General features: G+C 35.2%; 1 protein-coding gene across 1 annotated transcript in view; it reads right to left on the bottom strand.

Annotated features, from left to right (window-relative positions):
• The window catches only part of LOC145293297 (acyl-CoA synthetase short-chain family member 3, mitochondrial-like), a 127,219-nt gene that overhangs the window by 72,983 nt on the left and 30,133 nt on the right, over positions 1 to 24,103 (bottom strand). Inside the window, exons 3-4 of the mRNA XM_080139927.1 lie at positions 9,158 to 9,346; positions 2,902 to 3,033 (exon numbers count right to left, since the gene is read on the bottom strand). Of these exons, the coding sequence (XP_079996053.1) occupies positions 2,902 to 3,033; positions 9,158 to 9,346 (321 nt within the window). The remainder of the gene's footprint in view (positions 1 to 2,901; positions 3,034 to 9,157; positions 9,347 to 24,103) is intronic.

Here is a 24,103-nt window from a genome sequence, read left to right as displayed (position 1 = left end):
TAAGAGCAACTATTGTTTAAGGTGTTTAAATTTTTTAACTATTTTTTGATGATTGAAATCCAACTATGAACTGTGAAGATTGGTTGAGGGAATGGGGTGGAGGAGGGTGATCTGATTCAAATTCAAAAAGAAATTGGCCGGCGCCATGATGGTGAACCCCAGCTTGTTGTGCACCATCCCTAGGTGGAGGAGTTTATGGAGAGCCGTACCAAATATGACCTTAACCCTTGACCTTGAAAAATAGTGAGCACTTTCCATAGCTCAGAGACCATTATCATGTCAAGTTTGATCATAATCGGTCGAGTCGTATAGGCTGTAAGAGTATATATATATATCTATATATATATATATATATATATATATATATATATATATATATATATATATATAGGCTATGGCCTTGACTTTCGACCTCAACCTTGAAAAATGTGTGCATCATACTAGGTTGGGGATCATCATGATGCCAGGTTTGGTCATGATCGGTCCAGTGGTATGGGCTGTAGGGTAGTTGTATACACACACACATACACACACACACACAACGCTACTACTTTATATATATAGACGTCAGATTCAACATATGATTACGTAAGTTTTAAAAACTAATGATGAATATAAAGATGAATATCAGAAGATTGCTTCACGCTGTTGCCGTGATATTAAATATTAAAAAAAAATTAATAATAAATTCAATTATTTGTATAATTGGATTCAACCGCATACTTCAATCCATGTTAATTTTACCAAAAATTGTTTCAAACTGAAACAAAATTGAGAATCGGTTTTTATATTATCTTCATAAGTTTTTTATTTTTAGTTTTAGTTTTTTTATACATACCGACATTATGTAGCATTAATACATGCCGACATTATGTAGCATTAATACATACCGACATTATGTAGCATTAATACATGCCGACATTATGTAGCATTAATACATGCCGACATTATGTAGCATTAATACATGCCGACATTATGTAGCATTAATACATGCCGACATTATGTAGCATTAATACATACCGACAACCATAACATAAACAAGCCACCATTACGATTTTGGACCTGTGCTTGGTTGGTGAAAATATTCAACTTCTTTTCTACCTTGCCCAATCAGAGGCAAGGTTTGAGCCGAGAACATGATGGTAGTTGATACAAAGAGATCAAAGCAGTGAGACCAACTTATTCTACTGTCCTAGTTTGAGAAAAAGCTCCGCATACACAACATGGCAACTACAGCAGCACACACGTGAACTTACTATAACACACACACACACACACACACACACACACACACACACACACACACACACACACACACGTGATCTTACTATAACACATACACACACACACGTGAACTTACTATAACACACACACACACATGTGAACTTACTATAACACACGCACACACACACACACGTGAACTTACTATAACACACACACACGTGAACTTACTATAACACACACCCACACACGTGAACTTACTATAACACACACACATATACGTGAACTTACTATAACACACACACACACACACACACACACACACACACACACATACGTGAACTTACTATAACACACACACACGCATACATACATGGCTCTGACTTCAAGATTATAATACAGCTTCCAAAGTTCCAGTAAGTTCTTTCCAAGACTTGTGGAACTTTTTCTGTTGTTTGTTTTCATCCTAGTCTTATCTTTGGTCTTTCCAAAACTAAGGCCAATAGGTATCTATTTTTGAAATAATCATCTTCTGTTCTTGTTACCTCCTTACATCAAGTGGCTTCATGCTTTGTCTGGAACGATTTCCATAAAAAAAGTGTTTGTTGGCATCGCTTTTTCTTACTGTACAGTCTCAGATCACGATAAGAAAAAGCATTGGTCAAAGTGCACGTCTATTTTCTTGTTTTTTTTGGGGGGGTCTGATTGATGAGTGTTTGCCAATTTGCGTAATTTTACATACATGATTTTTGTTTTTGTTTTTAAATTTATATTCAATAAAGTTCAGTTTCAATATAAATCGAATCGTGTTCTTTTCTTTTTTTTCTTTTTGATGCAATTTTAAAAATAAATAATGAACGACTTTCTTTAAAATCCATGAAACAACAAAATGTTTCTTTACTTTTAACGCATAAACAACACACAACTTTCCTTTGAAATTAATCCTTGTTTTTTTCTTTCTTTAATATTGAATAAGTCCAGTTTCAGCATAAATCGTGTTCCTTATTTTTCTTTTCTTCAATGCAACTCTTTAAGTTTTCTAATACTTTTTGTAAAATGCTCTCGTTCATCATCGACAGATTACAATTCTCTAAGGCAATATAACGAATAAGTATGTAAATTGCATATTAGGACTACAAGATTAAACATGTATAACAGATTATATGTGTATGACAGTACTGCTGCTGGTTTAGTATTATTAGAATGGGTTAGTGCTTAGGAGATATAGAGAAAAAAACAAGGCTAGTTATACATACTTGTTATTGCCTGGTAGATTTTTGTATTTGTAATTTGTTTTGTCTTTTTTAACAATGCTGAACTAAAATAACTATATAAATAACTATGCTGAAATACTAAAATATTACGGTTTTGTTTTAAACAAAGGGAAATAACTCCGTATTGACGAATACAGAGTTACGCCTCCATTTTTTTTAAGATGACATCCATATGAAAATAATTCAAAGTATTTTCTCTAAGAAAGTAAATCAAATTATATTTTATTGTTCTTAACATGTTGCAATCCAACAAAAGAAGTGATAAGCTAGAAACAAATATACATGCATCTACTGTTTTATATATATATATATATATATATATATATATATATATATATATATATATATATATATATATATATATATATATATATACAAAAATAATTCAACTTCTCTCGCTACTTACATTTGGTCGGTTGTATATAATACATTTGTTCGGTTTGTGACTGCTCATTTCAATTGCCTGATCCAACAGCGGTTTGTAATTAACAATCACTTTTGGTTCAATACCACAATTGGCGCTGACAATCACCTTGGGCTGAAATTTAAAAGAACAGAGAGAAAATTTAGTTGTTTTCGTTTTTGTTATGTTTTTTTTTGTTATTGTTTGTTCTTGATTTTAATGAGTTACTTCTTAAGTTTTTGCGATGTCTTTGCTTGCATTATATAAATTAAATAGATAGAAATAGTTACGATAGAGATGGAAACTATCCGATTTTAAAGTCCTTGTGATGTTAAGTGATCATTTGTAAGAGAAGGTAAGCAAAGCACGCGCTTTTCTCTTTAAGGTCTGATTTGTTTGGAGAGAGAGAGAGAGAGAGAGAGAGAGAGGGAGAGAGAGAGAGAGACTAATGTTATTATTGACTTCTAAAATTTAACTTTCTAACAACAAAATGAATGACGCAGATGGACTGAGACATTGGTAACATTTACTTAGATTATCAATTTTCTACATCATTAGTAGTGTCTCACCTGCATGGCTTCCATGGAGAGACTGATCTGAAAGTCTTAATTTTCTCTCCATTTGAAAACGTGTTGTCATTCTTCATCATCTCTCTCTATTTAGTCTATGACGTTTAATCTTTGGCCCTACCTCAACTTTACATCACCCATCTTTCATTCAACCCTTGGAGTAACTCTGTTTTACAGATCTGTATTATCATGCACCAAGTGTGTCAAAATTAACACTAGCTAATTCAATCGTCACCAATGTAGGATGTCTAATATATAACAGAAGGGGGAGATAAATGAGGCAGGATTATATACTAGCAGGCTGCCCTGTCGTGAAAATATGCATAAATGTTATATTTTAATAATTACAGAAACTGAGACATATGTAGGCGAGTATTAAGTTTTTTTTTCTAAAGAATTGACTTTTTTTACAAGAAAAAAAAGCAAAAAGAAAGAGTACACGATGAAAATGGCTACGGAGACTTCCTACACAAATTCGACCGAGACATAATAATGATCATTCAAAAATGGGAAAATAGCAAAATAAAGACGATTAAGCAGAAACACTTTCTGCCATTTAACAGTCTGATTAAAAGCATGCTGCCTAATAAATAAATATATATATATATATATATATATATATATATATATATATATATATATATATATATATATATATATATATTAGTACGTACTTTTTTCTAGTATATGGACACTTCTTTTACAAGAAAAAAAAAAAGAAAAAAGTACACGAGCTAAAATCGAAATCAAAGTGTAAAGACATTGAGTTAAGTACAATAACCATTAGATCAGCGTGACACGTTCTTAAAAAAGTGTTTCGAAAAAAAAAAGAAAAAAAAAGAAAAGTGTTTTCAAAACTACTTATTCTTAACATAAGTAATCTGTCATGCAAACGATGCATGCGTATTCGTGAAACAGTTAGTAAACAGATAAAATCCGATGACTCTCACCAATTTTTTAATTTTAAACCCTTAGCAGCCCTTTTTTTCGTGTGAAAACGGATGAACAAGTTTTCCACATATCTGAATATGCGATATACCAAATTTCAAGTTTGTTGATCAAAAATTCGTTTAATATATAGATGTAGAAGCGTCCTCACACACGTTCACACACACACACACACACACACACACACACACACACACATATATATATATATATATATATATATATATATATATATATATATATATATATATATATATATATCAGGGGCGGAGATGGGACTAGTGCCACTCGTTCCCGGCACGACCAATAATTCGGTTAATGTTATTCAAAATGGATTAAAAAATCATCCATTAATTTCAAGCAAACATACTTAGTCTGATCTCAATTAAATTACATATCTATTCAAGTTTCGATAACTAAGTAGCAAAAAATTCATAAATATATCTGGGAATAATACAAGGATGCTGTTTTGAACGGGTTGTCTTTGTCCGGCCACCGCCAGATTCATTGAAAACTCCATAACAGCGGCTATGACGTTGAACGTCCGTAATTCGTGCCAAGCCAAACCTTTACTCGTAATAATCATAATGTTAGAGAAATCCAGATTTTTCTGTAATCACCCGCAAAGTGAAGCCCACTTATAGTGCCTAAAATATTTAGCACGATCGAGCCTGCTGATGTCTGTTTTAGGAAGAGGATGAGGGACCGAGAGAGAGAGGGGAGGAGAGAGAGATCTTTAGACACATACATACGCATAAACACATGAAGAACGGTTACTACTACTGTTGCAATATGTAGTAGCACGAATAGTTCTGTGTAAACATAACCACGCGTGTATATCAGATTGTAAATAAATATCAGTGATGAAGTTATTGTTTCATTAATTAATAAAGAACAGGTTTTGAATAAGAGTGAATTTGTTTTTTTGAGGAATTTTTTTTTTTCGTGAATTTTGAATCATAGAAATCTACGAAAAATACGGGTTTTAAGTCATTTTATATTAATACTAAGAAACCCGTCAATCCAATAAACCTTCGTAGAATTCCGTAGTGATACGTAAATACATTGTAATTTTTTTTCATAAAAACCCTGTATGTAACTTTTCTTGCTGCATCCATCATTTCACAGCTATTTAAACCCAACTTTATTCATCAATATTACCTTTTATTCTATGGGAAAATTTAATCGCCGTTTTTGGAGAACATTACTTCAGTTGCCGAAATATTTCAGTCGCTTTTTATTCTAATAAACATATTTTTCTACTCATAGTAATGAATATCTCTTTTCTTCTATACTTTTGAAAGGGGAAAAATATCTTATCTACTGTATCAACAAGGCCACAAATTATATAGTATCTTGATTGTTCACAAAAAACAAACACAAACACCATGCAAGGTACGTTAGTCAATCTGTGCTATGCAATGGAGAATCACGCAATAGTAATTATGATTACTTATTTGGGGCCAGGGACCACGGATTTGGAACTAAAGTTGACAAAGGGCAGGGGGGGGCCACGACAAGCAATAATAGGCTAGAGTCGCCACTGATATATATATATATATATATATATATATATATATATATATATATATACAATATTTATTATGACACTATATATACATATTTCAAGCTTGACATTATGACACTATATATACATATTTCGACCTTGAAATATGTATGTATATATAGTGTCATAATAAATATTGTATCTTCAGCTCTCACATCTACGATCGAGCACTTTATTGGATTTTTTTCATCACCCCTGGACACGCTATATATATATATATATATATATATATATATATATATATATATATATATATATATATATATATATATATATATGAATGGAAATGTATAAAAACGAATAAGAAAAGTATAAAAGCTTATAAATTTTCTTTATTCGTTTTCAATTGGTGACGTGCAGGAATACAAAATAATATTACGAAAAAAAATTAAAAAGCGTTTTTTACAGGTACATATATATATATATATATATATATATATATATATATATATATATATATATACATATATATATATATATAAGTAAAATTAGATGTTTCTCTTGCTTGACTTCTGCTTAAAATATTATGAACAGTGCTAAAAAAGGAGATTTTAATGAATTGTCTAAAAAAATTACAAAAAAATATTCCGAATTGTTTGAGAAAGGATTCTAAATTTTTTGAATTCTTGAAACCGATACAAGTAATTTTATTCATCTCAACTTATATTCATGCAGAAAACATTCACGTTAACACATCTGCATAAATATTGATACACGTTAACACATCTGCATAAATATTGATACACGTTAACACATCTGCATAAATATTGATACACGTTAACACATCTGCATAAATATTGATACACGTTAACACATCTGCATAAATATTGATTCACGTTAACACATCTGCATAAATATTGATACACGTTAGCACATCTGCATAAATATTGATACACGTTAACACATCTGCATAAATATTGATACACGTTAACACATCTGCATAAATATTGATACACGTTAACACATCTGCATAAATATTGATACACGTTAACACATCTGCATAAATATTGATACACGTTAACACATCTGCATAAATATTGATACACGTTAACACATCTGCATAAATATTGATACACGTTAACACATCTGCATAAATATTGATACACGTTAACACATCTGCATAAATATTGATACACGTTAACACATCTGCATAAATATTGATACACGTTAACACATCTGCATAAATATTGATACACGTTAACACATCTGCATAAATATTGATACACGTTAACACATCTGCATAAATATTGATACACGTTAACACATCTGCATAAATATTGATACACGTTAACACATCTGCATAAATATTGATACACGTTAACACATCTGCATAAATATTGATACACGTTAACACATCTGCATAAATATTGATACACGTTAACACATCTGCATAAATATTGATACACGCTAACACATCTGCATAAATATTGATACACGTAAACACATATGCATAAATATTGATACACGTTAACACATCTGCATAAATATTGATACACGTTAACACATCTGCATAAATATTGATACACGTTAACACATCTGCATAAATATTGATACACGTTAACACATCTGCATAAATATTGATACACGTTAACACATCTGCATAAATATTGATACACGTTAACACATCTGCATAAATATTGATACACGTTAACACATCTGCATAAATATTGATACACGTAAACACATATGCATAAATATTGATACACGTTAACACATCTGCATAAATATTGATACACGTTAACACATCTGCATAAATATTGATACACGTTAACACATCTGCATAAATATTGATACACGTTAACACATCTGCATGAATATTGATACACGTTAACACATCTGCATAAATATTGATACACGTTAACACATCTGCATAAATATTGATACACGTTAACACATCTGCATGAATATTGATACACGTTAACACATCTGCATGAATATTGATACACGTTAACACATCTGCATAAATATTGATACACGTTAACACATCTGCATGAATATTGATACACGTTAACACATCTGCATAAATATTGATACACGTTAACACATCTGCATAAATATTGATACACGTTAACACATCTGCATAAATATTGATTCACGTTAACACATCTGCATAAATATTGATACACAAATACACATTTCATTCATGCATACACATTGCTTTGGAAGTCAAATTATTACAAAAGAAAATATTTCAAGAAAAAATACAAACCTAAGATGACGGTTATAAGCATAGAAAATTCTCGGCATATTTTGATTGACGAAACTTGTGGAAGATAAAAACATAAAATTTCATTATTAGTCAATCAAAATTAACCAGAAAAAAAATTTAACCCTGTCTTAGTTAGCAGAACCAAAAAGTCATCTTTCAATCAACTTTGAGAAGGATTCTGCTTTACAGATCTGTGTCATCACTCAGTGTGACCCTTGTAAAAATCCACACTAGTTAACTTAATCGCTAATGACGTAAGGTCCCTAATATATAACAGGAGGGGGAGATAGAAAAAAATGAGTCGGAAAATCATTTCTGTCAAGCTTATTATATATATATATATATATATATATATATATATAGTAAGTTAGTAAGTACATGGGTTCTACTAGTATATATATATATATATATATATATATATATATATATATATATATATATAGTAAGTTAGTAAGTACATGGGTTCTACTAGTATATATATATATATATATATATATATATATATATATATATATATATATATATATAGTAAGTTAGTAAGTACATGGGTTCTACTAGTATATATATATATATATATATATATATATATATATATATATATAATTATTATTTTTTTTTTTTAAGCTACACTGAATTTTCCGCGTTTCATCCACTCTAGGACCCTTCAGGATTATGCGTATAATCCTGAAGAGTCCTAGAGTGGATGAAACGCGGAATATTCAGTGTAGCTTAATCGCCATATATATTTTATAACTTACTAACTAGCTCTACCTACGTATTGAGCACTTTTGAAGTAAATACTTAAAGTTTACGCATAAATTTATACTTTCGTATATTAATTTTATGTAAGTAAATGAAGTAGTTATATATATATATATATATATATATATATATATATATATATATATATATATAAGGAAGGTTGCGTTTACTGCTATTCTTAAATAGTTAACATTATCATCTCACCTTGGCATGTTGAATCCTTGTAGAAAGTTCTCTTGAACCAAAACCTCCAAAAACCACAGAATGAATGGCCCCAATTCTGGCTACAGCCAACATGGCATAGATGGCCTGTGGAATGGCTGGCATATAAATGAGGACACGGTCACCTTTGCAAACGCCATGTTTTCGTAAGACACCAGCAAAGTGGCTGACCTGCAAAAACAGAAGGGAACACATTATAATTAGTAACATATGAATTTGTTGTTTGTAAAGTTGGCATCACTTGAAAAAATAATATGAAACTAAAACAGATAGTATAAAACTCTGAAGTGTGAAATTATTCTTGAAATAGAAAAAATATAGTTCTGAGCAGAAAAAAAAAACAATCAAAAAAAAGAAGACGACAGCATAAATCCAGTTAGAGAAGTTTTTCCAGGCAAAGAATTAATCCAGTCATGATCAGCAGAGACATAGTGGTATTCTCGTTTTTAGATGAAAAAATATCGCTGAACAATTCAACAAGATTCAGACTATTTTATAAAGCTGTTCTGACACCCGATTGGTTCATTCTTATCATGCATGGTTATAAACAAAATCGCCAAATATTAGCATGCTTATCATTTTAGTTGGGTGGGTTTCATATTACTGCTTCAGTTGCTTGAAGATCTGGGTAGAAAATCCATTCGCGATAATCCGCCTGTAGGTCGATATGTTTATGGTATGAATATGTGTGTGTAAGTAATATATGTATGGGAGTATTTGGCAGCGTGGCATTGTGTGTATGCGTTGTGTTACTTTGTTGCTGTTATTTTTTAATGTCGTTGGGTGGGTCTCCATGCTGCTTCAGTTACTTTGAGACCTGGGTAGAAATATCGGTCAAGAATCTGTTCTCAACAATCAATCCAATAAGAGATGGGTCCGATAAATGGCCCATTACCTGTCGAGCTGAGATAGTCATCTGGATAGTACCTAGAAGATCCACCCTCCAAGGCCTTACCACCCGTTTGTTTGTTGTCTTCCTCTGCTTTTGTTTCTTTTGTTTTTTGCCATAACAGATTCTCTAGTCCGAAAAATTTGAGTTGTTTTTCTCTGATGGTATTGAGAAGGGATCTCTTGTATCCTGCCATGTTTATTACTTTTGTATTTGTTTTTCTTTTTATCCATAAGACTTTCATGATTCTCCGAATAATGGACTATACATATGCTCTCATAACATGTATCTTTGTCTTGAGGCTAATCTTACTGTTGGTAAAAATGAATTTCATGCTTTTAACAAGTTGTCTTAGATTGTCCAATTCTCTTCTTGATTTCTGTGTCACACTTGCCATCCGGGGTGATAGTACAGCCAAGGTATTTAAAGGTGTTTGATTCTGCCTCTGTTACAGGCGATGTTGCATTGAGCTGTAATCTTTTCTTTTCGTTTTCGTTTGCATTGTGGTATAATAGCTTTCTTAAAAATCATCATGGATTCAGTCTTCTTTGCATTGAGCTGTAATCTTTTCGTTTTCGTCTGTTACTGTTGTTAAAATCTTTAGCATTTTTTCTTCAGAGTTGGCAATAAGGACTGTGTCATAGTTGATAAAATTGACGCTTACTATCGCTTTCTGCTTTTCTTTTGCTCATGTTCTTTCTTTGTGAAGGTAAAATAAACTGCAAAACAAATTTGTCCTTCAGTCCTCATTTCCAATGAGTGATTTTTCTGACAAACGGTGAAGAAAAAGCTGCTTTCCATGTCGGTAGTACTTTGTGAACAGTGGCCTGAGATGTCGGAAAACTTCTGTTTCTATGTCTATCCTTGTGGTCATGTCACTAGTAAGGGTGCTGGAGGTAAACTTTTCATCTGGGCTGACGTTATCCGCCTGATAGTCAGGGACCCGAACCTTGGAGTAACCACTAAGGAGGCTGTCCTATTAGTAGGTGCAAAGTACCGGGGCTGGTGTATTGCCATTTGGTGAATGGATTCTGGACCATACACTAGTTTCTGGTAGGGCCTCTCGATGCCATACTAGTGGGTAATTGTTACGGCTTTATCTTATCATGTGCTAAAAAAAAAAATCTTGTCTTTTTCTCTCTTACTTTCCCTCTCTGTCCTCTCTGCTCCAACCAAGTCTATCGACCTGTTCCACAAATCCCAAAACCTCAACATGACAAATCTCAAAAAAAAAAAAAAAACCATGAATAAGCTCCAACGTAGACCCCTACTACCAGGTCTCCTTCTCCAACATGAGGGGTCTACGTTCCAACCTTCCAGAGGTTGAAACACAATTACAGGAGACGAAGCCGGACATATTCTTTCTAAGTGAAACTGGCATAGGGCCGACCACTTCTCTAGATGAGTTCATAATTAAAGGATACTCCAACTTAACATCTAAATCTGACCTCCAAGATCGCCATGGGCATGGAATATGTGCTTACATCAAAGATGGCTTTCCATGTGGTAGGGATATCTCCAGAGAAGAACCTAATTTACCTTATATGTGCTTCGGGGTTGGACTAGCTTACACCACTGCATTTATATTTGCCCTCTATCGCCCCCACAACAGTAGTGTTACTATCTTTAAGAGCATATCTGAAAAAATTGACCACATCCTGACTGCTCATCCTTCAGCTAACATTCACATTTGCGGTGACTTCATTGTCCATAATGTGGAATGGCTGACCCACTAAAATAAGACCGATGACGAGAGGAGGTTCTGTTATGATTTTGCCACTTCCTATGACCTCTCTCAGATTGTTCACGAACCCACCCATGTGCCCAATACTACCGGTCAGTATGCTAGCCTTCTAGACCTTTTCCTCACAACTTCCCCTGAGCTATGTTCATGTATCATTCTATCTCCTCTGGGATCCTCCGACCACTCCGTTGTAGCAGTTGAGATAAAAATGAAATGTAATAAGTCTTCAGACGTACCTCTCCACCGTACTGTGTATCGATACTCTATGGTTGACTGGGATAGCTTCCATGCATTCATATCTGATCTACCTCTGCATTCCATGTTTAAAAAGGATGTGTCCTCTATAGTATCAGACCTGACCGAATGGTTAATTGTAGGCATAGACCGATCTATACCATCCAAAAAATTCCAACAAAAACCTAACAGCCAGCCATGGTTCTCCCCAGAATGTGCTGCTGCCATCGCGCACAGAAATCACTTTTTCCATAGCTACCAACGTAATAGATGTATTGAGACTAAAGCTGCTTTCAGAACTGCCAGCAACCACTGTAAAAGAGTAATAAAAAATGCAAGAGAGCTATATGCTCAGTCCATTAAATCCAAAGTCGCTGAGCAGCGGCTTGGTTCCCACCAGTTTTGGCAAATAGCAAACAGGATCCTGAACAGAAGCATGTGTTCTATCCCAACCATCATCAATGGACCTGAGATCATCTCGTCAGCATCAGACAAGGCCAAGAACTTTGCAGCTACTTTATAGCTACCCTATGCGACGAAGGCCATCAACTCCCCTAATTTCCTCCTATAACGGACAACATGCTGTGCAACATAAAAATATCTTGATTCCAGTAAAGCAACTGGCCCTGACGGCATTCCAGTTATAGTGTTGAAAAAGCTCCAACCAGAACTTACCCCCATACTTACAAAACTGTTTAAGCGTTGCCTTAAGGAGAAGTGCTTTCCAACACTCTGGAAAACCTGATCAGTATGCCCTGTATATAAGAACTCAGGTGATAAGTCATCTCCCTCTCAGTACAGACCAATAAGTCTCCTGTGTGTCATGAGTAAGTTGTTGGACTCCATATTAAATAAAGAAGTAGTCAACCACCTCAGCAGAACAACCTTCTTAGTGATATGCAATATAGTTTCTGCTCCGTAAGATCTACAGCAGATGTGCTAATGGTTATATCTCAGGATTAGTGAATCTCTTGACAAAGGCTTCCTTTCCAAGGCAATTCCTCTTGACATATCGAAGGTCTTCATCAAGGTATGGCCTACTTCACAAGATTTCCAGCTACAGTATAACTGGAAATGTTTTCTCAATCATTAAATCATTTCTCTCCAAACGGTTCATAAGAGCCCAACTCTCTTCCTGATCTACATAAATGATCTCCCAAAACACATATTTAAATCATTCGTTGACATCTATGCTGATAACACGACCATCTATGGCAACACATCAAAGGCCGTAAATGACAAAGTTCTCTAATTCTCTCTTATTTGATCTTGAGTGCATGGTACAGTGAGGGAAGAGGTGGCTGGTCACTTTTAATGCATCCAAAACCAAGATTCTATCCTTACATCATCAATGCTCTGGTCCCCATCTGGCATCAATTGAAATGGATGGCTCTCGTCTTGGGGAGAATCCATGTTTTGACAAGCTTCTGGGTTTGACCTTTACTCCTGATCTGAAATGGAACACGTACATCAGGTCTGTTGCCAAGGACGCTGGTAAAATGATAGGATCCTTCTACCGCTCCAGAAGATACCGCACTACTGATACAATTCTCTATCTGTATAAAAACCAAGTACGTCCAAGGATGGAGTACTGCTGCCACATCTGGGCAAGAGCTGCTAAAAACTGCCTATCCTGCCTTGACAGAGTACAAAATAGACTTCGTAGCTTAGTGGGGAATGCCCTTTTCTCTTCCCTGCAGCCTCTCATCATAGAAGAGACGTTGCGAGCCTGTCTTTGTTTTATCGTTATTTCCATGGCAAGTGCTCGTCTGAGCTCAAATTTCTCGTCTCCCCTCGCCAATCTTTCACGAGAAACACCCGTCTGGCTGAAACTACTGTCAATAATTTTTCCCACTCTTTTTCTGTGCCTAAATCAAAACGTAGATTCCATGAGCAAAGCTTCTTTCTCAGAAGTGCACGACTGTGGAACTCTCTTCCGTTTGCCTGTTTCCCACCTGACTACAACTTGGATGCCTTCAAGTCCAACATAAACGAATTCCTGACAAACTGCCCCCTTAAGTAAGACACTCTATCAAATCTCCAATACTAATGATCACCACAATACTATCCCATTGATTACTGTACACGCAATAACCCTTATCCCTGAGTGGCTTCCAGGCCTTAATAAGTGGTGACCTCCATGCAAAAAAAAAAAAAAATTAAAAAAATACTTGCCTACAAGAAATGTAATCTCACTTTATATGGGACATACAAACAAGCTTAACAGCAGTACACAATATCGTCATCACGGCAAATAGCTGTCAAATGTAATAAGCCACTATATTGATATGTAAATGTTGTTAAAATATCACAATGCTACCTACTGAACGACAACCCCATGAGGAAAAATTATACATAGTTTTAACTACTGTAAATCCAGATTAATTCCCGTTGATCGTTTTAATTATTATTTAATTATTTTAGAAAGTATTAATACTAACATATGAGATCAATATGGCTTTACAGAAGTTAAAAATTAGGTTTTCAAAGAAACAAAACAAACGATATACAAGAAATATAAAACCACTGAATAAATAAATAGAAGTGGATTAATTTCTCGTCATCATTAAAATGATACAATGCACCACTTATATTGCGTGTGCCACCGGTTGGCCATCCTTGGTTTAAAGGAAAGAGTAAATTAATGACTTTTCGAAATGTGAAAGCAACTTGGAGGCATTTAAATTTTTCTTTGATATTTAAGTCACGCAGAGGCGACAAGCACATACACACATACACCTATGCACAAAAAGTGTCCCAATATGTTATTATCCATACTTTATTTGATTTTAATTTCCCTCTGAAAAAAGGAAGGGCAAAAGGAAGTTATTATTTTGCAAGTGGATTTCTCATTGTGTTTGGCTGAGATCAAAGTGTACTATTTGGTCTGCTTGTATGAGTCGTTTATTAAATGCAGTAAATTTAGGTGTAGTAATGATGAAGTGAAGGTTTAATAAAATCTGAAAGTTATAGTAACTCCGTTTATTACAAATATGGATATCATTAGAGAAGAAACAGTGCTGTAGAAATAATGATAGCGTTTAATAATCTTCTGGTGGTGACATGAGGCGAGTGGGAGGACCTAATGGCTAGAGAGCGTTTTTACCTCACTGTATTTGGATAAGATCAAAGTGTACTATTTGTTCTGATACTATATTTCTGTTTTCGGTCAATGAAAATCCTTTCTACATTGAGGCAATTTTTATTTTTGCTCCAATCTAGAGTACCTTTTTTTGAGGAGCTTGATTTTTTCTGTATTAAAACCCGATCTTGTATCTGTGTCCTTGTGAGTATGCAAATCTCACTGTGTTTCAAGTTAAGAGTCGGTAATCTACCATTATATTCAATGTTAGTTAATCAACGTTTGTTGCCCTATGGATTTTTATTTTTCACATATATTTTAACCACACAAAATACATGCTAAAATATTCCTGAGTTTTGGAATTGAGCAATATTTAAAAAAAAAAACCCTATTGCAATTAACTCACCAAGCGATCCATTTATTACTAAGGTTCTGTGTATCACTCTCACCCTCTCTCAGTGTCTGTTGTTTTACACCTTTATTGTATATTAGCTGCCTGTGGCCCGGCATGAAAGTGTTTTATTACGGTAATGTTTTGATGTATTATTGAAAAAAATTGTATAGATTAATGTTTTTCTAGTGTAAGGACAAAAAATGTACTTAATATGAATCGTCTGTTTAATGCAGTAAATGTATGCATGGTAATGATATTGTGAGAGAGTAAGTAAATCTGAAGATTATGGTAGCTACATTTATTGCACATATGCAAGACCTAAGAAGACACAGTGCTGTAGAAATAATGATAGCGTTCGATAATCTTCTAGGAGTGACGTGAGGCAAGTGGGAGGACTTAATTGGTAGAGTGTAAAAGTGTTTTCTACTTTCTTTGTTGGAATACTTATTTGAGAAAGGCATTTCCTTATGAATAAATGTAATCATTTTTAAACGGGATGCAATATATGCATAGTTTCACAGAACACGATTTAGGAAGTGTTGTATGCTGTGAAAGTGAAAGATTTGTTCAGTTAAGTTCCTATTGAAACTGTAAGGGAAAAATCAAGATTATTTGATACATAAAATTTATATATGAAAAAGAAGATGATATCATTTTTTGCTTACATCATCATCCCCCCTCTTTAATAAGATAATAAAGAAAGGAAAAAATAAATAGATTGGAATAGTCCATAATAAACAAAAATGAATATCACCAGAGGTAGTAATAGTATTTAAACATAGTTGAAAAGTAAGAGAAGTTTTACGTAATTCATGGATCCAAAATGCAATGGATAAAAGTGTTTAGTAATCTATATATATAAAAGGCAAAATGTGTTTAGTGTTAGCGTGTGCGTGTGTGTGTGCGTGTGTGTGTGTGTGTGCATTTTTTGTGTATGTCCGGCAAAGTCTTTTTGCAGGGAGACGCTTGGTGAGGTCACTCATTCTTAAAACTTTTTATATGCTCCTTAGATTATAATATCTACAATTTACGAAAGAGGGTGGTGTGTATCTTTTATTTCAGCGACTTTTATCTTACAAAAAAATTCGTTTTCTCTACTACTACTACTACTACTACTACTACTACTACTGCTGCTGCTACTGCTACAGTGCTACAGTGGTGTGATATTTGACCTAGAAGACCATACGTTGACATTCAACCACCTGCGTTTTTAAATGTTTATTTTCAGCTGTTTTCAAGTCCCTGCCTTCGTAGCGTCATGCTAAATCATCAGACTATTAACCTCAAGGCTTCAGATTCAAGCCTACCTCCCCCAAAACTTTTTGCTGTTTTTTTTTGTTTTTGTTTTTCCGATTGTTTTTAACAAGTTTAACATCGTTTTTTTAATATTTAAACAGGGTTATTACTTCGCTTATTATTTAGTTTCCATTTTGTTTTGATCTACACCCCCCCCAACACACACACCTCCAATCACCCGGTCAACGCCGGGCACCCCTACTAGTCTATATATATAAAAGGCAAAATGGCCACATACGTTTGTATGTCCAAGAAAGGCTTTTTTTCGGGAGGGTTTCTTGAGAGGGTTACTATTTTGGAGAACTTTTTATATACTCCCTAGATTATAATATGCAGAACTTTTTATTTACTCCCTAGATTATAATATGTAGGATTTGTGAACGGACGTTCTCTCTACATTTATTTTGATCGACTTTTATAAAATTCCCTCGAATCCATCCTTTCGCGTGTTTGTTGGTCTTTTTTGTATAAATAAAGCAAAACTAATCGAAGGGAACGTCATTTGGCCTTCTCGACCAGGACCTCCAGAAAAGCAAATGGCTTTGATCAATGTTGGGAAACCCTTCTTATCAAACAATTGCTTTTCATTTGGAAAGCTCCCCCTTCTTGAGAGGAGCTGGTTTTTCCCAACATCATGGAGAAGCAGAAATTTGCCAGCAGCCAACCTTCATTTCTGCCCCTGCGTGAACTTATTCACTTCAAGTCAACTTTTTAATCATTAAATCCCGCCTCGTAGCATAGCGGTAATATCTCAGCTTTTCTTTCACTTTCTTTTCTGCCTTTGCATCACGGGTTCGAGCCTGCCTGCCTACTAACACTTTTTTTTGTTTCAAACAACCGGGCAACGCCAGATACCCCCGCTAGTAATCTATAGTATAAATCTCACCTGTCCGTTTAAATGTATGTATGTATGTTTGTATGTCTGTGTCAAACTTATGACAGAGGCGACAGATTTTCACAAGATTAGTATCACTTTGAAGCTTGACCCAAAACATTAATTCCTTCACTCTCAACTGGACAGTTTTCTACAAGGAAGAGTCGATTTTTTGTGAGCCATTTTTGCAAGTTATTGTATCGGTTGGATTGACTTTGCCTAATTTTAACGTTCTGAACTTCTGGTTGTGTCATACAGTAAGACGCCAGATTTTCTTTCACTTTTTTTTTCCACCTTCACGTTACAGGTTTAAGCCACTTTTTTTTTTTGCTCAACACACATCTCCAAACATCCGGGCAACGTCGGGCACCCAGGCTAGTCTATTATCTAAAGGCGAATCGTTTGTGTGTTAGTGCGTGTGTTTGTATGTCCGCTAAAAACTTTTGTCATCCGCATTTGAAAGGGTAATGTTCTGGATGCATAATATGTGAAAATTAGAAAAAAAGATTTGTTCTGTGGTGGTCAACTGGACCAGTCTTTGGAATAGGCGAGTCCGTTTTTCGTGTGGCTTCTTTTGCAACGTTATGATATCATAAGCGCTCATGGCCATGTGGGCAAAAGAGTTTGTTTATTTCTTTCCCTCTTTCGCGTTTCACATTCGACCCCGGACACCGCAACTCATTTTTTCTTTTTTGCAGTCACACGGACACTCCCTGCTATTTTTGATTGAAAGAAAAGTTGTTTTGATTTATTTATTTCTTGGGGGAGGAAGTTTCTTTTCCAGCGCATGGGCAACAAAAAGTGCTCAATATCCAGAGAATAGCTTCTTCTTTTCGTATCCCTTCTGTTGAAATATCTGGTGGGGAGGTTGCCAACTATTTCTTTTTTTTTTGAGCGATTACATTTTCGTGTTTTTATCCGTTCTTTTATTTTTGAGATTGTTGTGGGAGTAACAATGAAGTTGACATATAATAATGAAAAACTGCTCAATATCCTTAGTAGAGCAGGTGTGTCCAAACAGAACTCCATGTCGACCCAGGCAACACCGTGTATCCATGCTAGTCATTTCTAAATTAAACTATTCTAGAAGTTGATGGTTCAATTCTTTGTATGGATGACAATAAGAATATAATTACAAATTACTCAAGACTTCTACACATTTTACATGGCTGAAGGAACAAAAACAAGTAACCTCCCTGGATTCTGGTCAAAATTCTGTACAGATTCCTGAATTTGACAGAAAGAGTCTTCGCTTGACTAGGCTCGCCTGAAAAAAGTCGGGGGTTACATCAATGGAAACGTAATAACAGCACCCAAGTACGAATAATCCAAATACGATTGGTTCAAAATAGGTGATTGTTTTCTATCATTTTTTGATGGAACTGGTATACAAACATGTGTTGATCCCCAATTTTTTAAAGTAATTATTTAATAATTAATTTAACCTAATTAATCAATTACTGTTCACAGGCAACATGAATTGGAGAAAACACATTGAGGAAATTGTCAAGACTGCTGCAAGGAAGGTGGGCTCCCTCTACAATGCAAGAAAATTACTCATACCCGAGAGTATTCTATATTTACAAAGCCACAGTTCATCCATGCATGGAGTATTGTTGCCACATCTGGGATGATGCATCTACCACTAGTCTCTCTTTAGAAAGGGTCCTAAAAAGAGTCTGAAATCTAATAGGCCCCAGACAATCAGGCAGCTCCAACCTCTGTCCCATCACTGCAATGTTGTATTCCTGTGTCTGTTTTACAAGTACTTTAAAGGAATCTGCTCTGATGATGATGTGCTTCTTCGACGTACTTGCTCACAACTAACCTGACAAGCACAAAATCCTTCACAACTGAGGTCACTAGATGCCAGAAAATCTTCTACTCAAATAGTTTCTTCCTTTAGATTGCTAGACTTGGGAATTCTCTCCGCGTTTACTGCTTCCCTAACTGTACTAATATGTAATACGAACAGACATTTGCTGTTCAACTCTCCACAATCGCCTGTTATATATGATCCCAAATAGTTTTATATTGTTGGTTCCTGACGTTTTCTAGGAATCAACAATCTCCCAAAGAAACGCCGGGTAACCTAATCATGAGCGATTGTGAATAGAAATATGTTTGGATGGCAAAAAGTTATCGAAACGAATTAGGTATTTTAGAGAGATACAATCTTTATCTAACTTGGGAATTTTAATATAAAACGAACGGTTAGGAATTTTAGGTAACAAATGGATTACGTGACTAACATCGGATGATTTGATTCTTTAGTGCTGCGTTGTAGTGATGATGTAGGTGGGATGGAACAGTTTGAGATAAACACGATAAACAGTCAGTTGGGGGGGGAGGAAGTTTCTTTTCCTAACCCGTCTAGCTGAATCCATTGTGAAAAATTTCCCCACTCTTTATCTGTGCCTAAATCAAAACGTAGATTCCATGAACAAAGCTTCTTTCTTAGAACTGCACGCCTGTGGAACTCTGTTCCATCTGCCTGCTTCCCACCTGACTACAACTTGGATGTCTTCAAGTCCAACGTTAACAAATTCCTAATGAACCGCCCTCTTAAGTAAACACTTCATTAAATCTCCACACTAACGTACTGTACTTACAATAACCCTTATCCCTGAGTGGCTTCCGAGCCTTGATAAGTGGTGACCACCGTGTAAAAAAAAAAAAAGTTAAAGTTGAACAGCCGATTTAGACAGACAAGGAGCAGTCAGTTATCGACTGGGTTAGACAGCTGATGGTTGTACGCCGGTGAAGCTATTAGGCGCAGGAAATAGCAAGAATGTAGAAACAAGGAACAACTTCCAAGTCGGGGAACATCTGGAAATAGAAGTTGTTTGCAAATGAAAAACTGAGACTTGATGGTCGGTCATTGGGATGAATCTTCATTGCAACTTTTGCAGATCTGTCAATCAAGACCGAAAAATAGACGAAGGTATGTGCCCTTCTTTATCCAGGTGTAAACCCCACAGAAACTGTTATACGTGATTTTGTAAAGAACTGTCTGTATGCTATTTTTGTTTGTTTATTATTTGATACAGTGAACATTATATCGACGTGCGCAAACATACATGAACACTAGACAATCATACGCATATATGAACTCCATTATATGTAGAGAAACTAAACAATCACAAACATGTGTTATATATGCAGCGTATAACATGTCATCAAACACTCGTAGTATAACAATAGTAGTTCTTACATGCAAGCGGCAATATGACATTGTTTAATGTGAAAAAGAGTAAAGAAAAAACTATTGTACCAACATACTCCTCATAGTGTCATACTGAACATGACACGACGGTTAACAATGAAGGTTTATTGGGTAAGAGCTAAAACGAAATATCAGGACAAATAGTAATTCTAGTTAATCCATAGCTGGAGAGAGAGAGAGAGAGAGAGAGAGAGAGAGAGAGAGACAGACAGACAGACAGACAGACAGACAGAGGGGAAAGGAAAGGGAAAGCAGTTATAGCGAGCATGATGACTAATTTAGGATTTTGTATTTTAATCTTTTATATTTATCTGGTTTTGCAAACACCTTTTTCCTGATTTAAACCCGAACTCAATGGGTGACCCGACAAGTCACATTCTTTCTAGTATTATACTAAGCTAAATTATTTGGTACGTGTTTATTTTAGAAAATATATTCGAGTTTTATGAGATATTAGCAGGGGGTACCCAGCGATGCCCGGGTGTTTTGAGTAAATCAAAACTCCGGGGAGGGGGGGGTTAAAATGATAAAAAAAAAGTTTTGGTAGGTGAGTATGAGGATCGAACCCGAACCCTTAAGGCAAAGTTGGAAATGAAAACGTGAAAAAAAGACATACGACGTTAACCACTGGGCCACGGAGACATACAAGAGAAATATGTTTGAATTTATTTATTTAACTATTGACAGGTGGCAGCAATAAAAGTTAACTCTGCTGCTTCTATTTGACCTAATTATTGAGGTCAAATAGAAGTCACGCAGTTACTTGGGTTTGTTTACCCAAGTTTTTCCCCAACAGATGTTGGGGAGGGGGAAACCAGCTCCCAATTGTCCAGATTGATTAGCAATTGTCTGATATGAGAGGAGTTTGTCCCCACATTGATCAAAGCTGATTGCTTCTGGACGTTTCCCGGCGCGATGCCGAGAACATTGTTAACTTTGAATTAGTTTCGCTTTTTATACGAAAAAGCCCAATCAACACGCGAGAAGCCAAAATAGCAATAATTTTGTAAAAGTCGATGTAAATAAATCTAGACGCTACATGCGTTCTCAAATCCTAGATATTATTATCTAGGGCCTATATAAACACTTCTAAGCGATCGTCCCCCCCCCCGGGACCATGTGCGAGAAAAGCCTTTGCGAGACATACACAAAATGGTCACACACATTTTGCCTTTTATATATATATAGATTAAAAGAGGGCAACATTATCCAGCTGCGCCTGTAATGGATGAACAATTGATTATAGAATAAAGCTTGGCAAACGTTGAAATAAACTTTAAAAAAAAATCAAAATAAAGATTCGCTTTAAACTATGATTTTTTATTTGTTTCTCTGAGCGTATATACCATTCACTTGACAAAGCAGGAGAGGGTAGAGCGGTAGCTCTAGATATATCTAAGGCTTTTGGCAGGGTATGGCATGAAGGTCTTCTCAAGAAAATCAGATCATGCGGTATCACTGGAAGAATCTTTAACATAATTAAATCCTTCTTAGATAAGAGAAAAATCCAGGTTGTCATCGATAGTCGTACATCTAAACAATATGATATAAATGTGGGAGTGTCTCAGGAGTCTATCCTTGGACCTCTATTGTTCCTAATATTCATTAATGACCTCCCCGACAAAATTGCCTCTGAGATGGGTATATATGCTGATGACACCACACTCTATAACAGGCATGACAGGAAAAAAAATGAACACATATCTAAAGAAATGGCAGAAACACTAGATGAAGACCTCCAATCTGTAGTGGAATAGGGACAAAAATGGATGATCACATTCAATGCTGCCAAGACTAAACTTGTTTCCTTCAATAATTACAAGAAACCGTCTCTACCACCAATAGCAATGACCAGTGACTCTTTATCTGAGAGTACATCTTTCAAACTGCTTGACCTAACGTTCACAGGAAACATGAATTGGAACAATTATATTGAAAGCATTGCCAGGGCTGCTGCGAAGAAGGTAGGCTCTCTCTACTGTGCTAGAAAACTACTAACACCCGAAAGTATCCTGTACCTCTATAAGGTCACCATTCGCCCATGTATGGAGTATTGTTGTCATATTTGGGCTGGTGCATCTGCTACTAGTCTCTCACTCCTAGACAGGGTTCAAAAGAGAATCACCAACCTAATAGGTCCTGAACTGTCATCTAAGCTTCAGCCTCTGTCCCATTGACGAAATGTAGCATCCCTCTGCCTGTTCTACAAGTATTTTAATGGTGAATGCTCTGACGAACTGCAAGCACTTGTACTCCCTCAACGTAAATACCCCCGACAAACAGCAAAATCCCACCTCTTCACAGTTGAGATTCCTAGATGTAAGAGAGTCTTCTACTCCAGTAGTTTCTTCCCCAGAACCGCTGGACTTTGGAATTCCCTTCTGAGTTCCTGCTTCCCCAACTGTACTGACATGCAGAAGTTCAAGTGTAACGTGAACCAACATCTTGCTGCTCAAATTCCCACATAGTACCCCTGTAGTTTATGTCCCTGATAGTAGCCCCCTACATCAAAGTGGCAATGTGCCTTGTTTGGGGTGAAATTGTAATTTTAAAAAAATTACTAAGAGATGTTGGTTTAGGGAAATCTTAAAGAATGACGTTCGCCACTATTTCAAAACGACCTATTATTTCATTAAAAAAAAACAAAACATTATATTTATGTGTTTTTAAACCAAAAATATGTTTAATACCTCTATTTATATTAAGATAAGTATGTGAATGAGGGGCATGCAATTAGCAATGCCTTTGACCCCATTCACATAGAACAACGAAACTTGGCACAGTTGTCTATCTCTGTATAGTAATCCATCTATCCCTTCCCCTCCTTCCTTTCATCTTGCTCTTTCTTTCCAAAGTCACATTGTGGTTGGAGGACCAATATGGGTTGTTCTACAAAAACAGTTCTTAGATCTGCATTAAACGATGGGAGAAAGTGCCAAGTTACGTGTTTCTCCTCTCATATAATGCAAATCTGAAAACTGTTTTTGTAGAACAGCCCATATTGATCCTCCAACTGTGACTTTGGAAAGAAAGAGCAAGAGAGAAGGAAGAAGAGGGTGGAGATATATATATATATATATATATATATATATATATATATATATATATATATATATATATATATATATATATATATATAGATAGATAGATAGATAGATGGGTGGATATTAGCATTATTTGTGGTTGACC

Source organism: Euprymna scolopes, chromosome 14 (assembly GCF_053919585.1).
Source record: "Euprymna scolopes isolate OS-2025 chromosome 14, ASM5391958v1, whole genome shotgun sequence".
Taxonomy (NCBI): domain Eukaryota; kingdom Metazoa; phylum Mollusca; class Cephalopoda; order Sepiida; family Sepiolidae; genus Euprymna; species Euprymna scolopes.
This window is presented reverse-complemented; position numbering and strand designations above follow the sequence as displayed.